At 47.5% G+C, this 25,418-nt stretch overlaps 1 protein-coding gene across 1 annotated transcript in view; it reads left to right on the top strand.

The window, feature by feature from the left end:
- trpc4a (transient receptor potential cation channel, subfamily C, member 4a) overlaps nucleotides 1–25,418 on the top strand; it is a 134,186-nt gene that overhangs the window by 95,225 nt on the left and 13,543 nt on the right. The window contains exons 7-13 of the mRNA XM_036967725.1: nucleotides 8,005–8,186; nucleotides 9,223–9,377; nucleotides 10,412–10,551; nucleotides 17,077–17,277; nucleotides 19,635–19,756; nucleotides 20,040–20,235; nucleotides 23,233–23,427. Of these exons, the coding sequence (XP_036823620.1) occupies nucleotides 8,005–8,186; nucleotides 9,223–9,377; nucleotides 10,412–10,551; nucleotides 17,077–17,277; nucleotides 19,635–19,756; nucleotides 20,040–20,235; nucleotides 23,233–23,427 (1,191 nt within the window). The remainder of the gene's footprint in view (nucleotides 1–8,004; nucleotides 8,187–9,222; nucleotides 9,378–10,411; nucleotides 10,552–17,076; nucleotides 17,278–19,634; nucleotides 19,757–20,039; nucleotides 20,236–23,232; nucleotides 23,428–25,418) is intronic.

The raw sequence follows: 25,418 nt of genomic DNA, 5'->3' as shown, positions 1-25,418 counted from the left end.
TATTCGGCTTGCAAGCCTCCCCCTTTTCCCTCCAAACATAATGATGGTCTTTATGGCCAAACAGTTTTATTTTTGTTTCATCAGACCAGAGGACATTTCGCCAAAAAGCACGATCTTTGTCCCCATGTGCAGTTGCAAACTGTAGTCTGGCTGTTTTATGGTGGTTTTGGAGCAGTGGCTTCTTCCTTGCTGAGCGGCCTTTCAGGATATGTTGATATAGGACTCAGTCCTTTGCTGTTGTTCTGGGATTGATTTGTACTTTTCGCACCAAGTATGTTCATCTCTAGGAGACAGAACGCGTCTCCTTCCTGAGCGGTATGACGGCTGCATGGTCCCATGGTGTTTATACTTGCGTACTATTGCTTGTACAGATGAATGTGGTACCTTCAGGTGTTTGGAAATTGCTCCCAAGCAAGAACCAGACATGTGGAGGTCTACATTTTTTTTCCTGAGGTCTTGGCTGATTTATTTTGATTTTCCCATGATGCAAAGCAATGAGGCACTGAGTTTGAAGGTAGGCCTAGAAATACATCCACAGGTACACCTCCAATTGATTCAAATTATGTCAATTAGCCTATCAGAAGCTTCTAAAGCTATGACATTATTTTCTGGAATTTTCCAAGCTGTTTAAAGGCACAGTCAACTTAGTGTATGTTAACGTCTGACCCACTGGAATTGTGATACAGTGAAATAACCTGTCTGTAAACAATTGTTGGAAAGATGACTTGTGTCATGCACAAAGTAGATGTCCTAACCAACTTTCCAAAACTCTAGTTTGTTAGCAAGATATTTGTGGATTGGTTGAAAAACAGGTTTTAATGACTCCAACCTAAGTGTTTGGTAACTTTCCCACTTCAGCTGTATATGGGTGTTTGTGCATCACTGGTTCTTGTGGCAACAGGTCACACATCTTGCAAATCTCTCTCTCTATAACAGAGACACTGTGGCTGGAACTCTATCTGTGTGTGTGTGTGTGGGTGGTGGTGTGCCTGTAAGAGATTTGTGAGGATTCACTTTGTAGTTGCTCCTGCAGACTTCTGCCTTTGTTCAATATTTGAAGAACTGTACATCTCAAATGGCACCCTATTCCCTAAATAGTGCCCTATTTTTGTTAACAAAACCCTATTGGTCCTGATCAAATGTAGTGCACTATAAAGGGTGTTTGGTACCATGCCACAGAGAGAACATCCCATCAATATTAATTTAACATGGCTCAACATTGCCCCCTGTAGGATGGGAAAAGCAGGTTCACACTCTGACTAATACTCCTTAAGTCAGTTAAGAATAAATTCTTAATTACATTGACGGCCTACCGGGGAACGGTGGGTTAACTGCCTTTTTCAGGGGCAGCACAACAGATTTTTACCTTGTCAGCTCGCGGATTTAGTCTAGCAACCTTTCAGTTACTGGCCCAATGCTCGAACCACTAGACTACCTGCCGCCTCTATGCTCGAACCACTAGACTACCTGCCGCCTCTATGCTCGAACCACTAGGCTACCTGCCGCCTCAATGCTCGAACCACTAGGCTACCTGCCGCCTCTATGCTCGAACCACTAGACTACCTGCCGCCTCTATGCTCAAACCACTAGGCTACCTGCCGCCTCTACACGCTAACCACTAGGCTACCTGCCGTCTCTATTCTCGAACCACTAGGCTACCTGCCACCTCTACACTCTAACCACTAGGATACCTGCCACCTCTAAGCTCTAACCACTAGGCTACCTGCCGCCTCTACGCTCTAACCACTAGGCTACCTGCCGCCTCTATGCTCTAACCACTAGGCTACCTGCCCCCCCTACACTCTAACCACTAGGTTACCTGCCACCCCTACACTCTAACCACTAGGCTACCTGCCACCTCTACACTCTAACCACTAGGCTACCTGCCGCCTCTACGCTCTAACCACTAGGCTACCTGCCGCCTCTACGCTCTAACCACTAGGCTACCTGCCGCCTCTACGCTCTAACCACTAGGCTACCTGCCTCCCCTACACTCTAACCACTAGGCTACCTGCCGCCTCTACACTCTAACCACTAGGTTACCTGCCGCGTCTACGCTCTAACCACTAGGCTACCTGCCGCCTCTACACTCTAACCACTAGGCTACCTGACACCCTACTTGTAGTGTAAACTCTGATGAAAGTCAATTATAAATTTGTGATAAACTCAATGGAAATGTATTTTGTTGAGAAACGACAGAAAATGAAAGAGATTTAGTCTGTCTGCTCAGCAGTTTGGGAGTTCTTTTAAACGTCCTTCCGACAAAAGTTGAATTGGGATTGTGTGTTTTCTCTGAATGCACTTTGAAACATTAATGTAGTTGGTCAATGCGCTCTGAAATAAGCTATTACCCAGTGCCATCATATCTTTGATATCCCTCCCTCCCTCTCTGCCTCGTCTCTCCTACTTCCCCTCACTCTCCATCCTTTCCTTCTTTGTCCCTTATCCTCCCTCTCTCCTCCCTCTCCCTCCTCCCTCCTCCCTCTCCCTCCCCTTCTACTCCCTCTCTCTCCTCCGTCTTCCCTCTCCCTCCCCTTCTACTCCCCCTCTCTCTCTCCTCCATCTCCCTCCTCCCTCCTCCCTCTCCCTCCCCTTCTACTCCCTCTCTCTCCTCCGTCTTCCCTCTCCCTCCCCTTCTACTCCCATTCTCTCTCTCCTCCATCTCCCTACTCCCTCCTCCCTCTCCCTCCCCTTCTACTCCCTCTCTCTCCTCCGTCTTCCCTCTCCCTCCCCTTCTACTCCCCCTCTCTCTCTCCTCCATCTCCCTCCTCCCTCCTCCCTCTCCCTCCCCTTCTACTCCCTCTCTCCTCCTTCTTCCCTCTCCCTCCCCTTCTACTCCCCCTCTCTCTCTCCTTCGTCTCCCTCCTCCCTCCTCCCTCTCCCTACCCTTCTACTCCCCCTCTCTCCTCCCCCTCCATCTCTCTCCTCCCTCTCCCTCCCCCTCTCTCTCCTCCCTCCCTCCTCCCTCTCCCTCCCTCCTCCCTCCCTCCTCCCTCTCCCTCCCCTTCTACTCCCCCTCTCTCCTCCCTCCTCCCTCTCTCCTCCCTCCTCCCTCTCCCCTCTCTCCTCCCTCCCTCCTCCCTCCTCCCTCCTCTTCTACTCCCCCCCTCTCTCCCACTTCTAGTATTAGAGGGTGTTGATATGACCAGGGATACGTCCCAAATGGCATCCTATTCCCTATGTAGTGCACTTCAGTGCCCATAGGGCCTATAGATATATGTGGAATAGGGTTCCATTTGGTACACAGGCCAACCTTTCCCCGGTCTTGACTTCGATAGGCCTCTCCTCTCCTCTCGGTTCCCATGGTAACTGTGTTGCTGGGTTCAGTTCCGTGGTATGTGACTCTGGGGCCAACATGATAGAAGATAATGATGGTGGTGATGATGATGAGGGTGATGATAATGAGGTTGAGGATGATAATGTAGTTGCTGATTGTGATTACGATGATGGTGATAATGAGGGTGATAAGGATGATGAGGATGAAGGTGATGATGATAATGAAGATGGTGATAATGAGGGTGATTACGATGATGGTGATAATGAGGGTGATGAGGATGATGATAACGAAGGTGATGATGATGATGATGATGATGATGATGATAATGAGGGTGGTGATAATGAGGGTGGTGTTGATTATGGTGATAATGAGGGTGATGCGTATGATGATAACGAAGGTGATGATGATGATGATGATAATGAGGGTGGTGATAATGAGGGTGGTGTTGATGATGGTGATAATGAGGGTGATGAGTATGATGATAACGAAGGTGATGATGATGATGATGATGATGATGATAATGATGCTGATGGCGATAATGAGGGTGGTTAATTGTTGAGGAGGATTATAATGATAGTGATAATAATGGTGAGGATGACAAAGATGATGATGGTGATGATGATGATGATGAAGAGGATGGAAATCATATCCTCTTGTAAACCATGGTATATTTTATATCTGTTCAGTTAAGGCATCATGAAGAGCTTCTATAACTTACATCACTAAAGAAGATCTGATCTGTAGGCCCCTCCGTTCATCCAGACATCTGACTGACTGTGGAGAATGTGATTTCTGTCTCCACATCAGATGCCCAGAGTACATAACAGAGCTCACCGAACAAGATAAAACACATTCTGCTTCCCACATGATATTCTATAACCCAATACACACACACACACACACACACACACACACACACACACACACACACACACACACACAATGTTCCATAACCTAATACAACCATAATATATGACTGCGGTGATTTGGAGCCTTCGAGAAAAGAGGAAAGTGGCCACAGGGTTAAAATGGAGAATTAGATTGTAGTGTACACACCGTAATGGTGTTCTGAGGATGGAAGACTAAATGTTCTCTGAGATGAATGTGTAGGATTTATTTTGAGTTTGTGCATATGTGTATGTGTCAGAGAGGAGAGAGAGAGAGGGAGAGAGAGAGAGAGAGTGAGAGAGAGAGAGAAAGAGAGAGAGAGAGAGAGAGACAGAGAGAGAGAGACACAGAAAGAGAGAGAGACAGAGAGACAGAGAGAGAAAGAGAGAGACAGAGAGAGAAAGAGAGAGACAGAGAGAGAGAGACACAGAAAGAGAGAGAGACAGAGAGAGAGAGAGAGACAGAGAGAGAGAGAGAGAGAGAGAGAGAGAGAGAGCAAAAAGAGAGAGAGCAAAGAGAGAGTGCGGAGAGAGAGAGTGTGAAGAGAGAAGCGATAGAAGAGAGAGGAGGTCGCAAAGAGGTTTTTCAAAGACAGATGCACCAGGGGAAGAGAAATAGAGGAGGACGAGGTCAGAAAAGGAGAGGAGCGGGGAGTATGCACATTAAGGAGAGGTTGTCAGAGTACAGAGAAATAGATGGAACAGACAGACAGGTACAGAGATGGAACAGACAGACAGGTACAGAGATGGAACAGACAGACAGGTACAGAGATGGAACAGACAGACAGAGAAATAGATGGACCAGACAGACAGGTACAGAGATGGAACAGACAGACAGGTACAGAGATGGAACAGACAGACAGAGAAAGAGATGGACCAGACAGACAGGTACAGAGATGGAACAGACAGACAGATACAGAGATGGAACAGACAGGTACAGAGATGGAACAGACAGACAGATACAGAGATGGAACAGACAGATACAGAAATGGAACAAACAGACAGGTACAGAGATGGAACAGACAGACAGAGAAATAGATGGACCAGACAGACAGGTACAGAGATGGAACAGACAGACAGATACAGAGATGGAACAGACAGGTACAGAGATGGAACAGACAGACAGATACAGAGATGAAACAGACAGGTACAGAGATGGAACAGACAGACAGGTACAGAGATGGAACAGACAGACAGGTACAGAGATGGAACAGACAGACAGAGAAATAGATGGACCAGACAGACAGGTACAGAGATGGAACAGACAGACAGATACAGAGATGAAACAGACAGATACAGAAATGGAACAAACAGACAGGTACAGAGATGGAACAGACAGACACAGAGATGGAACAGACAGACAGGTACAGAGATGGAACAGACAGACAGGTACAGAGATGGAACAGACAGACAGATACAGAGATGGAACAGACAGACAGGTACAGAGATGGAACAGACAGACAGGTACAGAGATGTAACAGACAGATACAGAGATGTAACAGACAGACAGATACAGAGATGGAACAGACAGACAGGTACAGAGATGTAACAGACAGACAGATATAGAGATGTAACAGACAGATACAGAGATGTAACAGACAGACAGATACAGAGATGGAACAGACAGGTACAGAGATGTAACAGAGAGATACAGAGATGGAACAGACAGACAGGTACAGAGATTGAAGAGACAGATACAGAGATGGAACAGACAGACAGATACAGAGATTGATGTCTTGTTAATCTATCTGCACTGTCCGATTTTCGCCATTACAGCGAAAGCATGCCATGCGATTGTTTGAGGACGGCTCCCCACATCAAAATATACTTTTTTAAAAAATCTTCCTCTGATTTGTCATCTAAAGGGTCCCAGCTATAACATGTAGTGTCATTTTGTTAGATAACATCCTTCTTTATATCCCAAAAAGGTCAGTTTAGTTGGCGTAATCAACTCGTTCAACCTGCAAAGGAAGGGTTAGGGTAAAATCTACCCCTCAACTTTGTTTCAACAAGTCAAAATACATTTCTATTTACTCCTCAGATACCCTAAAATACCCTAAACTATAATATTACTATAATATTCCTGTTTCCACTTGACACCCTGCACCTAACTGTACATGTGATGCTACCGCTTACTGAGACGTACACATTCTACTGTATCCCCGTATGATCTCCTCTCCATCAAGTTCATGTATTTACAGCGTTAGTTGTTGGTTGAGCTAGCTAGAGAATTGTTTGCCATATTAGCGTATAGACGTGTGAGTCCTCAAAACACAACATGGTATCAAGAACGAGATAACGCTGAAACGAGCCACCTGCGATTCACCAGATCTGCTTATTATTTTAATTGTTGCTCGCTGTCTGACCAGACACGTCCTTCTATCCCTTTGAAGCACACGCATCGTTTCCGTGACGTTGTCAGCTAACCCCTCTGTGGTCATAGGCTTTTGTGTAAGCGTTTACTTTAAGTAACATAACCATAGGCCACTTAAACTGGTACAACCCTTCCACTCACGGGTGGCCAAAATGAACTAACTGAAAGCTTCTGAGCCACGCCTCAAATATCATTTCTGTGTGCCTTGCCTTTCGAGTGAATTCCAGAGTTACCACCCATGACTGTATTTGTTAGTGACATAGACATGGTTGTCGTTTGTTTTCAGTCCTGTGGCCTTCACTAAGTCAGTATCAGTAAAATTGATCTCTTTATGGTAACATGTAACATATTCCATAAAGTGATACAATCTTATTTTGAGGCGTAGTTTTACTCTAATACAGTGACTTGAAACACTTTGTTTTACCAGCCACATCAGGCCTGCTAGTCACAATTATGCTGGTTTGCAAAAAGTGATGTGTAATTCCTCGTGGAAACCTGCCAAGAGTTAGAATATCCAACAGTTGGTATTTACATTCACCTGCGACCTGCATTCAGAATGACAGAGTTAATTTAATACTTTAATACTTTAATACTTAGAGTTCACCTGCATCAAGACTAGAAATGTTACCCTGAACAATCAATACTAGGTTACACTGGCCATTTTGCTGTCGATATTAATGGCACCTTGTCCTAAGGTAGGTCCAAATTGGCACAAGGCATAGGGCCTCCGGTCCTAGTAGGGCCTCCGGTCCTAGTGCACTATATAGGGAATAGGGTGCCATAGGGCTCCTGTCAAAACTAGTGCACTATATAGGGAACAGGGTGACTTTTCAGACTCTGACCTTCCCTCACTTCATCATATCCTCACTATCCCAGCTTCTGTCTCAAGAGGCGCCAGTCTTGTCAGTTAATTCATAATGTGGTAGAGTTGAGTTGACCTGAGTGTACCTGTTGCCATGGTTTCTCCATATGTTAGACAGATATAGCATGAGCTTTAGCTTGACAGGTGCTTCAGTTGAGAGTTCCACTTGTCGAACCTCCAGAACTCTGGTGGGAGTTCTGTCAGATGGAAATGAAACCAGACGGAACACACAGCAGAACTTCTCTGTCATGGGTATAGAGTCAAACAATACCTTACTGTAAACTGACTGACTGTAGTTCTGTATGTCTAATGTTGATGTAAACCCGTTCTCTCTCTCTCTCTCTCTCTCTCTCTCTCTCTCTTCCTTTCTACCTCTCTTCTTCTCTCCTCCCCCCACTCTCCCTCCCTTTCTCTCCCTTCCCCCTACTCCCACCTCCCCCTCTCCCCCCCTCTATCCCTCCCTCCCCTCCCCTCCCCTCTCCCCCACCTTCCCTCTCTCTCTCTCCCTCCCTCTCTCCCTCCCTCTCTCCCTCTCTCTCTCTCTCTCTCCCTCTCTCTCTCTCTCTCTCCTTCCCCTCTCCCCCTCCTCCCCCTCTCCCTCCAGTTTGTAGCACAGCCCAATTGTCAGCAGCTGCTGGCGTCTCGCTGGTACGATGAGTTCCCAGGCTGGAGACGTCGTCACTGGGGAGGGAAGTTCCTCACCTGTGTCTTCCTCAGCCTCCTCTTCCCTGTCTTCTCCCTCTGCTACCTCATAGCCCCGAAGAGCCGCTATGGACTTTTCATCAGGCAAGTAGACTACCGGTTAGTGACCTGAAGGTTGCTGGTTAGATAGGCAGACCGGGAAGCGAAGTGCTGCCAGTTTGAATCCTGAGGTCTGACTTGAGGATAAATCTGTCAGGAAACGGAAGTTTAATTACTATTGGACACTAAAGTAATAATGATTATTCTCCTCATCCTCCTCCACTCCTCCTCACCCTTTTCCTCTCTCCTCCTCCTCCTCCTTTTCCCCTCTCCTCCTCCTCCTCTTCCCATCTCCTCCTCTTCCCCTCTCCTCCTTGTCTTCCTCTCTCCTCCTCCTCTTCCTCTCTCCTCCTCCTCCCCTCTCTTCTTCTTCCACTCTCCTCCTTCTCTTCCTCTCTCCTCCTCCTCTTCCTCTCTCCTCCTCCTCCCCTCTCTTCTTCTTCCACTCCTCCTCCTCTTCCTGTCTCCTCCTCCTCTTCCTCTCTCCTCATCCTCTTCCTCCTCCTCCTCCCCTCTCTTCTTCTTCCACTCTCCTCCTCCTCTTCCTCTCTCCTCCTTCTCTTCCTCTCTCCTCCTCCTCTTCCTCTCTCCTCCTCCTTCCCTCTCTTCTTCTTCCACTCTCCTCCTCCTCTTCCTCTCTCCTCCTTCTCTTCCTCTCTCCTCCTCCTCTTCCTCTCTCCTCCTCCTCCCCTCTCTTCTTCTTCCACTCTCCTCCTCCTCTTCCTCTCTCCTCCTCCTCTTCCTCTCTCCTCCTCCTCCCCTCTCTTCTTCTTCCACTCTCCTCCTCCTCTTCCTCTCTCCTCCTTCTCTTCGTCTCTCCTCCTCCTCTTCCTCTCTCCTCCTCCTCCCCTCTCTTCTTCTTCCACTCTCCTCCTTCTCTTCCTCTCTCCTCCTTCTCTTCCTCTCTCCTCCTTCTCTTCCTCTCTCCTCCTCCTCTTCCTCTCTCCTCCTCCTCCCCTCTCCTCCTCCTCCCCTCTCCTCCTCCTCCCCTCTCCTCCTCTTCCCTTCTCTTCCTCTTCCCCTCTCATCCCCCTCGCCCCTCTCCTCCTCTTCCCCTCTCGTCTTCCTCCTTCCACATCAGGAAGCCCTTCATCAAGTTTATCTGCCACACAGCCTCCTACCTCACCTTTCTGTTCCTGCTCCTGCTGGCATCACAGCATATAGTGACTACAGAACCGGACAGACAGGGGCCAGCACCTACTACTGTCGAATGGATGATACTGCCCTGGGTACTGGGTGAGTGGAGGGGGTGGAAGGAATGGGTGATATTGCCCAGTGTACTGGGTGAGGGGAGGGGTTGGAAGGAATGGGTGATATTGCCCAGTGTACTGGGTAAGGGGAGGGGTTGGAAGGAATGGGTGATATTGCCCAGTGTACTGGGTGAGGGGAGGGGTTGGAAGGAATGGGTGATATTGCCCAGTGTACTGATGAGTTGAGGGGGTGGAAGGATTGGGTGATATTGCCCAGTGTACTGGGTGAGTGGAGGGATTGGGTGATATTGCCCAGTGTACTGATGAGTGGAGGTGGTGGAAGGAATGGGTGATATTTCCCAGTGTACTGATGAGTGGAGGGGGTGGAAGGATTGGGTGATATTGCCCAGTGTACTGGGTGAGTGGAAGGATTGGGTGATATTGCCCAGTGTACTGGGTGAGTGGAGGGATTGGGTGATATTGCCCAGTGTACTGATGAGTGGAGGGGGTGGAAGGAATGGGTGATATTGCCCAGTGTACTGGGTGAGTGGAAGGAATGGGTGATATTGCCCAGTGTACTGGGTGAGTGGAAGGATTGGGTGATATTGCCCAGTGTACTGGGTGAGTCGTCCAGTATGAACTCTTAGTGTTCTATATGCTTTCTATCTTTCACTTTCTAGCTTAGTCTTTACCTCTCTCCCCCTCATCTCCCCCTTTTATCTCTCTCCATACCTCTTTCTTTCTTTCTCTCTCCCTCTACATATCTCTCTTTCTCTTTCTCTTTCTCTTTCTCTCTCTCTATCTCACACTACTTTCTCTCTCTCTTTCGCTCCCCCTCTCTTATTAACCCCCTCTCTCTCTCTCTCTCTCTCACTCTCTCTCTCTCTCTCGCTCTCTCTCACACTCTCTCTCTCTCTCTCTCTACATATCTCTCGCTCTCTTTCTCTCTCTCTATCTCACACTACTTTCTCTCTCTCTTTCGCTCCCCCTCTCTTATTAACCCCCCCCCTCTCTCTCTCTCTCTCTCTCTCTCCCTCCCTCCCTCTCCCCCTCTCCATCGCTCTCTGTTTCTGGCTGTAGGTTTTATCTGGACAGAGATCAAGCAGATGTGGGATGGAGGGTTGCAGGACTATATACATGACTGGTGGAACCTCATGGACTTCGTAATGAACTCTCTGTACCTGGCTACCATATCACTGAAGATAGTGGCCTATACCAGGGTAAACACACACACACACACACACACACACACACACACACACACACACAGACCATTTAACTAGTGGAATGTGTAGCACCTGTTTCATCAAATGCTGTTTCCATTTCCTTTCACAGTAAATCATTTCACACTTCTTCAGACTTAACTACCAATCCCAGGGTTTATTCAGTCTTATGAAAAGCCTTTTTACAAGGTTTGACTTCAGAGAGGAAGAGCACTATCACATTTAATTGATTTCATGAAAGACCTATTTTCTTTCCTAAGCCATTTGAACTCCAATTCAAGCTGAGAGAGAGAGAGAGAGAGAGAGAGAGAGAGAGAGAGATATGTAGAGAGAGAGAGAGAGAGAGAGAGATATGTAGAGAGAGAGAGAGAGAGAGAGAGAGAGAGAGAGAGAGATATGGAGAAAGAGAGAGAGAGAGTGAGAGAGAAAGAGATATGTAGAGAGAGAGTGAGAGAGAGAGAGAGAGATAGAGAGAGAGAGAGAGAGAGAGAGAGAGAGAGAGGGTGTTTGAGTTTTAAATACTCTTTATTGGGTCTGGGGGCCCACCACACAATAAATACTCATACAAAACCACAGTTACACATCAATTAAAAACACAACTCCAATTCCTCCTCCACAGTAACAAAACACAACAGCCTCTGAATACCCCATATACTCAAAAACAGATCAATATTGTTGACAAGTTTATAATAGGCAAACTCAACCCGTAGTCTCGCTGCCAACATTCCCTCCAGCATTCCCACCACATCCACAGACCCTGTCCCCGAATGCTGTTCTTTCGGGTCTTCCATATCGCTAATTTTGCTGCCCCTAACACAAAATTAAGCAACACAACTACACCCTTTTGACTGAACCTGTACTTTGGCCCAAATATATACAGTTGGGAAGAGGAAACCTCTCCCAACGTTGAGAACCACTCAGTGATCAGATCAATCATCCCAACCAACCTGGGACACAGTAAAAACAGATGTGCCAGAGTTTCATCCTCAGCACAGAATGGACACCCCTCCCCAACAGTAGGGTCCAGGTGTACCAGATGCATGTTGGTGGCTATAGCTCCATGTATTATCCTCCATTGGAGGTCAGCTGTCCTCTTATCAATAGGCAGTTTATATAATGATCGCCAACAGCCTTTTGGAGAAGCACCTGGACCAAGCACATCCGCCCACCTCGTCGATTTGACCCCTTCCAGGGAAGAGGCATGGGACACCTTTACACATGTTCTGTACATAGCCTTCTTTCCCACCTCCTTGAACTCCCCCAGCTCCGGGGTATCGAAGGAAAGCAGCATCCCCGCGTCCTCCTCAAATGCCCCCATCGCAGCACTAACAATCAGTGCAGGGAACACATAATCCAGACCCTCCTTCCACCGATCAGAATTGGAAATGTCAGTCACATACTGCAGATGAAGTACTGGCAAGGAATCACAGACCTCATCGACGACCTTCCTCAGTAGGCGAGATGATCGGATCCCCGCTCTTTCTCTCAGCTCCTCCAATCTGCTCCTGCTCCGCATCAGATGACCCAGCTTGGTACACCCCACGCCTAATAGGCATGAACGTAGGCTAGCTGAACCCAGAACACGGGACTGGATGGCAGTGTTATGAAAAAGGGGCTCTTCAAAAAGCCACATCCCTGGTGGCGTGTCGGTCTTACGGGACTTGACAAAGACTCTCCAAGCCTGCATAACAGACTCATAAAATGGAGTCAGGCCAGTCAAATCACCTCCCTCCAGCTTTAAGAGGAAAAGATGTTTGTCTAAGCCCAAACAGCCCGCTCTCCTCATCAATATGTAGGCTGTTTCGACCCAGCTAGAACAGTCGCTGTACAACAATCACAGGGTAGAAGCAGCAAGATTATTAGCTACCAGGACCCGTCCCCTATAGGACAGCTGGGGCAACACCCATTTCCACCTTGACAGTCTGGCACACACTTTCTCCACTACACCCTCCCAGTTCTTTTTCTGAAAGACATCGGAGCCTAGAAAAACTCCCAAAGTCTTCATTCCATCTCTGCCCCACTGAAGCCCCCCTGGTAACTGTGGAGCGGACCCCATCTGAAGCTGACCTGCCCACAGCGCTTCACTCTTTCACCAATTGACTCTAGCTGAGGAGGCCCCCTCATACACCTTTAAAGTGTTTGAGAGAACCTTAACATCCTCACCTCCTGTAATAAAAACGATCACGTCATCTGCATACGCAGACAGTGCTATCGTGGGACCCTTCATTACACCTGGCACAGAGAAACCAGTAAGCTTCGCTCTTAAAAAACAAAGCATTGGTTCAATCGCCAGACTATATAACTGCCCTGAAATTGGGCATCCCTGCCTGATGCCCCTTTCGACAGGGATGGGGCAACTCAAACCACCACCAACCTTCACCATACACGAGGCTCCAGCATACAGTAAATTCACCCAAGACAGAAAAACATCCCCAAACCCAAAGGCTTTCATTGTTTTAAACAAGTATTGGTGGTCCACACGATCAAAAGCCTTCTTCCTGATCCAACGAAAGTAAACCCACATTTACATCAGACAGTTTACAAATGTCTAAAACATCTCTTATCAGAAACAAGTTGTCAACAATAGAGCGATCAGGTACACAGTAGGACTGGTCCTTGTGGATCAACAATCCCAGATACTCTTTCAACCTGTTTGAGAGACATTTAGAAACAATTTTGTATTCTGCGCAAAGCAAGGCAACAGGTCTCCAATTTTTTATGAGAGCCAAATCCCCCTTTTTTGGCAACAGTGAAAGCACCGCACGTTGACAGGATACAGGAAGAAAACCCTCATGAAAAGATTCACACAGCACTTCAGAAAAATCCTCCCCAATAGACCCCCAAAAGTGCTTATAAAACTCAGATGGTAAACCATTCCGATGACCACCTCTCCCTACATCAGTGGGCCCAGGCGTTACGAGGACCACCTCTCCCTACATCAGTGAGCCCAGGCGTTATGAGGACCACCTCTCCCTACATCAGTGAGCCCAGGCGTTACGAGGACCACCTCTCCCTACATCAGTGAGCCCAGGCGTTATGAGGACCACCTCTCCCTACATCAGTGAGCCCAGGCGTTATGAGGACCACCTCTCCCTACATCAGTGAGCCCAGGCGTTATGAGGACCACCTCTCCCTACATCAGTGAGCCCAGGCGTTATGAGGACCACCTCTCCCTACATCAGTGGGCCCAGGCGTTATGAGGACCACCTCTCCCTACATCAGTGAGCCCAGGCGTTATGAGGACCACCTCTCCCTACATCAGTGGGCCCAGGCATTATGAGGACCACCTCTCCCTACATCAGTGAGCCCAGGCGTTATGAGGACCACCTCTCCCTACATCAGAGGGCCCAGGCGTTACGAGGACCACCTCTCCCTACATCAGTGAGCCCAGGCGTTATGAGGACCACCTCTCCCTACATCAGTGGGCCCAGGCGTTACGAGGACCACCTCTCCCTACATCAGTGGGCCCAGGCGTTACGATGACCACCTCTCCCTACATCAGTGGGCCCAGGCGTTACGATGACCACCTCTCCCTACATCAGTGGGCCCAGGTGTTACGAGGACCACCTCTCCCTACATCAGTGAGCCCAGGCGTTATGAGGACCACCTCTCCCTACATCAGTGGGCCCAGGCGTTACGAGGACCACCTCTCCCTACATCAGTGAGCCCAGGCGTTATGAGGACCACCTCTCCCTACATCAGTGGGCCCAGGCGTTACGATGACCACCTGCGCCCCTCTCTCGGCCTTCTCCCTTTTCGGGCAAGCATGTCGCTTATGACCAACATCCCCACACTCAAAACACCGTTGACTACCCGTACTAGCATAAGCCATATACAGTCTATTGTCATACTTGACTTTAAACGATAATTCTAAAGTCTGCTCCGGTGAGTCCAAAAACATAAACACCTGTCGCCGAAATGACATAACCTGTTTCAACGCCGGGTGTTTGAAATTACATAACCTGTTTCAACGCCGGGTGTTTGAAATGACATAACCTGTTTCAACGCCGGGTGTTTGAAATGACATAACCTGTTTCAACGCCGGGTGTTTGAAATGACATTACCTGTTTCAACGCCGGGTGTTTGAAATGACATTACCTGTTTCAACGCCGGGTGTTTGAAATGACATAACCTGTTTCAACGCCGGGTGTTTGAAATGACATTACCTGTTTCAACGCCGGGTGTTTGAAATGACATTACCTGTTTCAACGCCGGGTGTTTGAAATGACATTACCTGTTTCAACGCCGGGTGTTTGAAATGACATAACCTGTTTCAACGCCGGGTGTTTGAAATGACATTACCTGTTTCAACGCCGGGTGTTTGAAATGACATTACCTGTTTCAACCCCGGGTGTTTGAAATGACATTACCTGTTTCAACGCCGGGTGTTTGCAACCCAACGGAACAACCTTAATTGAACTGGCGAACTTCCCAAAGCGCAATAACTCGCGCTCCAACAGCTCATTTGGAATAAACGGTGGTACATTCGAAATCGTTACCCTTGTTGACGGAGAAAAAAGCGGCGTAACTTGAATAAACATTCCTTTAAGAAGAACACCATGCTCAACCATCTGATCAACCAGACACTCTTCTTTAAGAAGAACACCATGCTCAACCATCCGATCAACCAGACACTCTTCTTTAAGAAGTACGCCATGCTCAACCATCCGATCAACCAGACACTCTTCTTTAAGAAGTACACCATGCTCAACCATCCGATCAACCAGACACTCTTCTTTAAGAAGTACACCATGCTCAACCATCCGATCAACCAGACACTCTTCTTTAAGAATTACACCATGCTCAACCATCCGATCAACCAGACACTCTTCTTTAAGAATTACACCATGCTCAACCATCCGATCAACAAGACACTCTTCTTTAAGAAGTACACCATGCTCAACCATCCGATCAACAAGACACTCTTCTTTAAGAAATACCACCACAGCTTTATTCATCCGGGATGCATAAGCAATATTCTCATAGCCTACCTTCTCTCCTACGGCGACCAGAAACTCCTCCACCGTGACATAGCTTCAGTAACACAGCTAAAGCCGTGCCGAAGTGACAGGGACGGCATCCCCATTCGGGCTGCCATCCGCACCAAAATCAGGGTAATTTCGATACGAAAGACAAAATACTTAATTCTACCACAACAAAAAAAATAATAACCTTAATCATGCACAGAAGAAAACCAACAACAAAAACCACCAAGAAATAGCAAACCGAAAGAAAGTTGTGAATATCTAACTCTCCACAACACACGCACTCCTTCACTCAAACAATTACCAGCATGCACCAATCACTCCCAGCATGCAGAGAGAGAGAGAGAGAGAGAGAGAGAGAGAGATAAACAGAGAGAGAGAGAGAGAGAGCGAGAGAGAGACAGAGAGAGAGAGAGAGAGAGAGACAGAGAGAGAGAGAGAGAGAGAGAGAGATGTATTTTGACATTTCTGTATGTGTAATGTTTACTGTTCATTTTTATTGTTTATTTCACTTTTGTATATTATCTACCTCACTTGCTTTGGCAATGTTAACACATGTTTCCCATGCCAATGAAGCCCCTTGAATAGAGAGAGAGAGAGAGAGAGAGAGAGAGAGAGAGAGAGAGAGAGAGAGAGAGTGAGAGAGAGATCAAATCAAATTTATTTGTCACATACACATGGTTAGCAGATGTTAATGCGAGTGTATCGAAATGCTTGTGCTTCTAGTTCCGACAATGCAGTACTAACCAACGAGTAATCTAGCTAACAATTCCAAAACTACTACCTTATACACACAAGTGTAAGGGGATAAAGAACATGTACATAAAGATATATGAATGAGTGATGGTACAGTGCGGCATAGGCAAGATGCAGTAGATGGTATCGAGTACAGTATATACATATGAGATGAGTAATGTAGGGTATATAAACAAAGTGGCATAGTTTAAAGTGGAAATAACACGTACAAATACAAAAAACTGCATAGTTTCCTAGGAACGCGAAGAGAGGCGAACATCTCTCTCGGTGCCAGAAAGAGGTAGAGAAAGAGAGAGAGAGAGAGAGAGAGAGAGAGAGAGAGAGAGAGAAGGGTGGCATTGCTCTCTTACGCTCTATGCAAATTCCATTCGATTAAGAAATATTTTCATGAAAAATTAACTCTTTCTCTCCCTCTCTCTCTATCATCTCTCCCCCTTACTTTTTTTCCGTCTCCCTTCCTCCCCTCTCTCTCTCTCTCTCCCTTCCCCCCCCCCCCCCCTCTCTCTCTCTCTCTCTCTCTCTCTCTCTCTCTCCTCTCTCTCCTTTCCTCCCCCCTCTCTCTCTCTCTCTCTCTCTCTCTCTCCCTTCCTCCCCCCCTCTCTCTCTCTCTCTCTCTCTCTCTCTCTCTCTCTCTCTCTCTACCTTCCTCCCCCCTCTCTCGCTCTGTCTCTCTGTCTCTGTCTCTGTCTCTGTCTCTCTCTCTCTCTCACTCTCTCTCTCTCTCTCTCTCTCTCTCTCTCTCTCTGTCTCTCTCTCTCGCTCTGTCTCTCTCTCTCTCCAGTACAGTGGCTGTAAGCCCAGGAACCAGTGGGAGATGTGGCATCCCACCCTGGTAGCTGAGGCTGTGTTTGCCATTGCCAACATCTTCAGTTCCCTTCGTCTCATCTCCCTGTTCACAGCTAACTCCCACCTGGGACCTTTACAGATCTCCTTGGGACGCATGCTGCTGGACATCCTCAAGTTCCTCTTCATCTACTGTCTGGTGAGTGAAACACACACCAACACCACACACACACACACACTCCAACACCACACACACACACACACACACACACACACACACACACACACACACACTCACACACACACACACACACACACACACACACACACACACCACACACACACTCCAACACCACACACACACACACACACACACACACACACACACACACACACACACACACACACACACACACACACACACACACACACACACACACACACACACACACACACACACACACACACACACTCCAACACCACAAACACACTCCAAAACCACACACACACACACACACTTCAACACCACACACACACACACACACACACACACACACACACACACACACACACACACACACACTTCAACACCACACACACACACACACACACACACACACACACACACACACACTTCAACACCACACACACACACACACACACACACACTCCAACACCACACACACACACACACACACACACACACACACACACACACACACACACACACACACACACACACACACACACACACACCACACACACACTCCAACACCACACACACACACACACACACACACACACACACACACACACACACACACACACACACACACACACACACACACACACACACACTCCAACACCACAAACACACTCCAAAACCACACACACACACACACACTTCAACACCACACACACACACACACACACACACACACACACACACACACACACACACACACACACACACACACACACACACACACACTTCAACACCACACACACACACACACACACACACACACACACACACACTTCAACACCACACACACACACACACACACACACACACACTCCAACACCACACAACACATGCAGACACACACTCCAACACCATAAACACACACACACACACACACACACACACACTCCAACACCACACAACACATGCAGACACACACAACACAGACAATAATAAAGTTCAAACCAGAAGCGTTTTCTAGATTCATTCGTTTTCTAGATTGATCCATAGATTAGGGCATAATTTAAGTTATTTCAATTGACTCATTATCCTCATACGAACTGTAACTCAAAGTAAAATCTTTGAAATTGTTTCATGTTGAGTTTTGTACTTAGTTTAGTATTTGTCCGTTGCATGAAGGGATCCTGAAACCGGGGCGGCAGGTAGTCTTGCGGTTCAAGGGCAAGTAACCGAAAAGTTTGCCGGATCAAGCCGGCAAAGTGGAAAAATCTGCAGTTCTGCCCTTGAGGGCAACAGCTCCCTGAGCAGAGGGCAACAGCTCCCTGAGCGGAGGGCAACAGTTCCCTGAGCAGAGGGCAACAGTTCCCTGAGCAGAGGGCAACAGTTCCCTGAGCAGAGGGCAACAGCTCCCTGAGCAGAGGGCAACAGCTCCCTGAGCGGAGGGCAACAGCTCCCTGAGCGGAGGGCAACAGCTCCCTGGGCAGAGGGCAACAGCTCCCTGAGCGGAGGGCAACAGCTCCCTGAGCGGAGGGCAACAGTTCCCTGAGCAGAGGGCAACAGCTCCCTGAGCGGAGGGCAACAGTTCCCTGAGCAGAGGGCAACAGTTCCCTGAGCAGAGGGCAACAGTTCCCTGAGCAGAGGGCAACAGCTCCCTGAGCAGAGGGCAACAGCTCCCTGAGCGGAGGGCAACAGCTCCCTGAGCGGAGGGCAACAGCTCCTTGAGCAGAGGGCAACAGCTCCCTGAGCAGAGGGCAACAGCTCCCTGAGCAGAGGGCAACAGCTCCCTGAGCAGAGGGCAACAGCTCCCTGAGCGGAGGGCAACAACTCCCTGAGCGGAGGGCAACAGCTCCCTGAGCGGAGGGCAACAGCTCCCTGAGCGGAGGGCAACAGTTCCCTGAGCAGAGGGCAACAGCTCCCTGAGCAGAGGGCAACAACTCCCTGAGCGGAGGGCAACAGCTCCCTGAGCGGAGGGCAACAGCTCCCTGAGCGGAGGGCAACAGCTCCCTGAGCGGAGGGCAACAGCTCCCTGAGCGGAGGGCAACAGCTCCCTGAGCAGAGGGCAACAGCTCCCTGAGCAGAGGGCAACAGCTCCCTGCGCAGAGGGCAACAGCTCCCTGAACAGAGGGCAACAGCTCCCTGAGCGGAGGGCAACAGTTCCCTGAGCAGAGGGCAACAGCTCCCTGAGCAGAGGGCAACAGCTCCCTGAGCGGAGGGCAACAGCTCCCTGAGCGGAGGGCAACAGCTCCCTGAGCAGAGGGCAACAGCTCCCTGAGCAGAGGGCAACAGCTCCCTGGGCACCAAATGACGTCGGTTAAGGCTGTTACCTGTTCCCCTCCTGTATGTGGTCCTAGGTGTTGCTGGCGTTCGCCAACGGTCTGAACCAGCTCTACTTCTACTATGAGACAAAGGCCGCAGACGAGAACGGCAAGTGTAAAGGCATCCGCTGTGTCGAGCAGAACAACGCTTTCTCCACGTGAGTTGGATGATGTGTGTGTGTGTGTGTGTGTGTGTGTGTGTGTGTGTGCACTTGTGTGTGTGCACTTGTGTGTGTGTGTGTGTGTGTGTGTGTATGTGTGTGTGTGTGCACTTGTGTGTGTGCACTTGTGTGTGTGTGTGTGTGTGTGTGTGTGTGTATGTGTATGTGTGTGTGTGTACGTGTGTGTGTGTGTGTGTGTGTGTGTGGTAGAATTGTCAAAATATAATTTATAATCTCTCTCCTCCCTCCCTCCCCTCCCCTCCCTCCCTCCTTCCTGTAGGTTGTTTGAGACGCTCCAATCTCTGTTCTGGTCTATCTTCGGCCTGATCAGTCTGTATGTGACTAACGTAGATGCGGACCATCAGTTTACAGAGTTTGTAGGGGCCACCATGTTTGGAACCTATAATATCATCTCCCTGGTGGTTCTACTGAACATGCTGATCGCCATGATGAACAATTCCTACCAACACATCGCTGTGAGTACTACTACTTCTATACTACTACTATACTACAGCTATACTACAGCTATACTACAGCTATACTACTACTATACTACAGATATACTACTATACAACTACTATACTCTACTATACTCTACTATACTACAACTATACTACAACTATACTGCAACTATACTACTGATATACCACCGCTATACTACAGCTATACCACCACTATACTACAACCATACTACAACTATACTACTGCTATACCACTACTATGCTACAACTATGCTACCATTATTCTACAACCGTGCTACTGCTATACCACCACTATACTACCACTATACTACCACTATACTACCACTATACTACCACTGTACTGCCACTATGCTACTATGCTATACCGCCCCTATACTACCACTATACTACCACTATACTACCACGATACTGCTACTATACTGCGTCACTACAGACCCTGGTTCGATTCCAGGCTGTATTACAACCGTCCGTGATTGGGAGTCCCATAGGGCAGCGCACAATTGGCCCAGCGTCGTCCGAATTCCTTTGTCTGTAGAAATGCAATGGAACAGAGCTAACTCTCACGTGAGCACGCGTGATCAGCTCGTGGCACTCTGCCAGACCCCTGACTCAATCAGCTCTCATTCCCCCCTCCTTCACAGTAGAAGCATCAAACAAGGTTCTAAAGACTGTTGACATCTAGTGGAAGCATTAAGAAGTGCATTATGATCCCATTGATACTTTATATTCGATAGGCAATGACTTGAAAAACTACAAACCTCAGATTTCCCTCTTCCTGGTTGGATTTTCCTCAGGTTTCTGCCTGCCATATGAGTTCTGTTATACTCACAGACGTCATTTAAACAGTTTTAGAAACTTCAGAGAGTTTTCTATCCAAATGTACTAATAATATACACATCTTAGCTTCTGGGCCTGAGTAGCAGGCTGTTTACTCTGGGCACCTTATTCAAGCTACTCAATACTGCCCCCAGCCATACTATACTACCACAATACTAATACTGATACCACTAATACTACGAATACCACTAATACTACGATACTACTGCTATACTACTAGTATACGATAATAAACAACTCCTACCATCACATAGCTGTGAGTGCATTCTCTGACTACATGCTCTGACTACATGCTCCGATTACATGCTCTGATTACATGCTCTGACTACATGCTCTGATTACATGCTCTGACAACATGCTCAGATTACATGCTCTGATTACATGCTCTGATTACATGCTCTGACTACATGCTCTGATTACATGCTCTGACTACATGCTCTGATTACATGCTCTGATTACATGCTCTGACTACATGCTCTGACTACATGCTCTGATTACATGCTCTGATTACATGCTCTGATTGCATGCTCTGATTACATGCTCTGATTGCATGCTCTGATTACATGCTCTGATTACATGCTCTGACAACATGCTCTGATTACATGCTCTGAGTTATCTATTTGAATAAAGGTGACAAGTAGGTGCTATTCTTTTTCGAATCCCCTGTCTCTCTTGTCTCAGTCTCAGGGAGTCTTCTTCATTTAAACATTTTCTTCATCCGTTGTTCAACCTCCTCTATCCACACACCTCTCTGACTTATCACCCTCCAATGTGTGTTCAACCTCCTCTCTCCACACACCTCTCTGACTTATCACCCTCCAATGTGTGTTCAACCTCCTCTCTCCACACACCTCTCTGACTTATCACCCTCCAATGTGTGTTCAACTTCCTCTATCCACACACCTCTCTGACTTATCACCCTCCAATGTGTGTTCAACTTCCTCTATCCACACACCTCTCTGACTTATCACCCTCCAATGTGTGTTCAACCTCCTCTCTCCACACACCTCTCTGACTTATCACCCTCCAATGTGTGTTCAACCTCCTCTCTCCACACACCTCTCTGACTTATCACCCTCCAATGTGTGTTCAACCTCCTCTCTCCACACACCTCTCTGACTTATCACCCTCCAATGTGTGTTCAACCTCCTCTCTCCACACACCTCTCTGACTTATCACCCTCCAATGTGTGTTCAACCTCCTCTCTCCACACACCTCTCTGACTTATCACCCTCCAATGTGTGTTCAGCCTTCTCTCTCCACACACCTCTCTGACTTATCACCCTCCAATGTGTGTTCAACCTCCTCTCTCCACACACCTCTCTGACTTATCACCCTCCAATGTGTGTTCAGCCTTCTCTCTCCACACACCTCTCTGACTTATCACCCTCCAATGTGTGTTCAACCTCCTCTCTCCACACACCTCTCTGACTTATCACCCTCCAATGTGTGTTCAACCTCCTCTCTCCACACACCTCTCTGACTTATCACCCTCCAATGTGTGTTCAGCCTTCTCTCTCCACACACCTCTCTGACTTATCACCCTCCAATGTGTGTTCAACCTCCTCTCTCCACACACCTCTCTGACTTATCACCCTCCAATGTGTGTTCAACCTCCTCTCTCCACACACCTCTCTGACTTATCACCCTCCAATATGTGTTCAACCTCCTCTCTCCACACACCTCTCTGACTTATCACCCTCCAATGTGTGTTCAACCTCCTCTCTCCACACACCTCTCTGACTTATCACCCTCCAATGTGTGTTCAACCTCCTCTCTCCACACACCTCTCTGACTTATCACCCTCCAATATGTGTTCAGCCTTCTCTCTTGCTCATGCAGTCTGTAGTTTATTCTGTGTGTTCAATATTCGTTGTAAAACATCATTTGTCATTTTAGTTGTTTCAGCTCATTTTCCAAAGTCAACTCAAAACAGTGTGTTGACCTTCTGCCTTAACATTTGAAAAGCAGCATTGTTACAAACTTTTTAAAGTTGAATTAACACATATATTTTTTACAGTGTTCTCTCTCCTGAGTGAAAACCCAGATGAAGGCTAGACTTAAGACCAAAAGACATGTTGGTTGTACTTTTAACAATAATACAAGTATATTTATCACCATCCAAGAATTTCCTCTTCATTTCAACCTATGCAGGACCACGCAGACATTGAGTGGAAGTTTGCAAGGACCAAGCTGTGGATGAGTTACTTTGAGGAGGGGGGTACTCTACCGTCTCCCTTCAATATCGTACCCAGCCCCAAGTCAGTGTGGTACCTGGTGTGTTGGACCAAGAGACATGTCTGTAAGATGCCCCACTCCAAACCGACGGACACCTTCGGCACCCTGGGGGTGAGTGATGCCAGATATACTCACACAGTCAGGAGGCAGGCACCCTGGGGGTGAGTGATAACAGATATACTCACACAGTCAGGAGGCAGGCACCCTGGGGGTGAGTGATACCAGATATGCCCACACAGTCAGGAGGCAGGCACCCTGGGGGTGAGTGATAACAGATATACCCACACAGTCAGGAGGCAGGCACCCTGGGGGTGAGTGATAACAGATATACCCACACAGTCAGGAGGCAGGCATCCTGGGGGTGAGTGATAACAGATATACCCACACAGCCAGGAGGCAGGCACCCTGGGGGTGAGTGATACCAGATATACCCACACAGTCAGGAGGCAGGCACCCTGGGGGTGAGTGATAACAGATATACCCACACAGTCAGGAGGCAGGCACCCTGGGGGTGAGTGATACCAGATATACCCACACAGTCAGGAGGCAGGCACCCTGGGGGTGAGTGATAACAGATATACCCACACAGCCAGGAGGCAGGCACCCTGGGGGTGAGTGATACCAGATATACCCACACAGTCAGGAGGCAGGCACCCTGGGGTGAGTGATAACAGATATACCCACACAGTCAGGAGGCAGGCACCCTGGGGGTGAATAGGTGACACATACACACACATACTCAAGCACACATACACGTACACACACACACCCTTGATAAGGGAGAGCAATAATGACTGTATGAAATAAATATTTCAGATAGTGAGCTACAGTGGTTCTTCCTTTACATTTTTGAGCTCATGCCGTGACCTTTAGTGGGATTCAAACTAGCGACTTGTCAGTTACTGGCCCAACGCGCTTAACCACGAGGTTACCTGACCTGCTAACTACCATGGCTATGGCACCACAGGATGACAATTCCCCCATCCCACAGGGCACGAGTTGTCACTGAATGGTTTGATGAGTTTGAAATGGAATGTAAACCATATGCCATTGCCGTCTCACTCACCAGATCTCAACCCAATTGCGTACTTATTGGAGATTCTGGAGCCGTATCTGAGACAGCGTTTTCCACCACCATCACACCAAGTGATCGAATTTCTTGTCTTAGAATGGTGTCACATCTCTCCAATAGAGTTCCAGACACTTGTAGAATCTATTCCACGGTGCAATGAAGCTGTTCCGGAGGCTTTATTAAATGACTCTTTATGTTGGTGTTTCCTTTATTTTGCCAGTTACTGTACCTCAAATCAAATCAAATTGTATTGGTCACGTACACATGAGTAGCAGATGTTAATGTTGAGTGTAGCGAAATGCTTGTACAAAATACTGCATAGTTTCCTTAACAGGAGACAGACACCCTAGGGAGAGTAGTGAACAAAGTTATTATATTAAACTGAAACCCAAACTAATCATGAACAAAAAAAAATTGTGAGAAAACGAAATACTTATTTAATAAACTGAAATAAAATCATGAATAAAACTGTTTGAAAAACTATAACTATAACTGAAACTATTATCTTTGTGTCCAAAAAATTATGAGATGACAGAAACAACAGGGTTAGCAAGCTTACAGTTGCTAGCTCGCGGTAAAACCGCTAATTAGCATACTAAAGCCTCTCCTAGTACAAGCTTACAGTTGCTAGCTCATGGTAAAACTGCTAATTAGCATACTAAAGCCTCTCATAGTACAAGCTTATAGTTGCTAGCTCGCGTACGCTAATTAGCATACTCAAAGAGTGCGTCCACAACACATGAATTGTAAGAAATATGAACGCACATTAGTGAAGGACGCACACTGGCCTTGGCTAAAAAAGAAAGAATGCTAACTAAAAGTAATCACAGGAGATGATTGGATCTTATCACGGCTTGTATACTTTCTCTAGTTATTTTTCTTCTCCTCAGTTAGAGATCGCCTAGCATGCTCTGCTCCACATCACCGGTGGGCGGAGCTACAGATCTCATATGATGAACTAATAGTTACTCTTAATAGTCTTTCGTAAATATACTTTATGTACGTAAGTACTCAGACCCTTTGCTATGAA

This window comes from Oncorhynchus mykiss, chromosome Y (assembly GCF_013265735.2).
Source record: "Oncorhynchus mykiss isolate Arlee chromosome Y, USDA_OmykA_1.1, whole genome shotgun sequence".
NCBI classification, from domain to species: domain Eukaryota; kingdom Metazoa; phylum Chordata; class Actinopteri; order Salmoniformes; family Salmonidae; genus Oncorhynchus; species Oncorhynchus mykiss.
The sequence above is the reverse complement of the archived record's forward strand: the minus strand, read 5'-3'. Positions and strand labels throughout refer to the sequence as shown.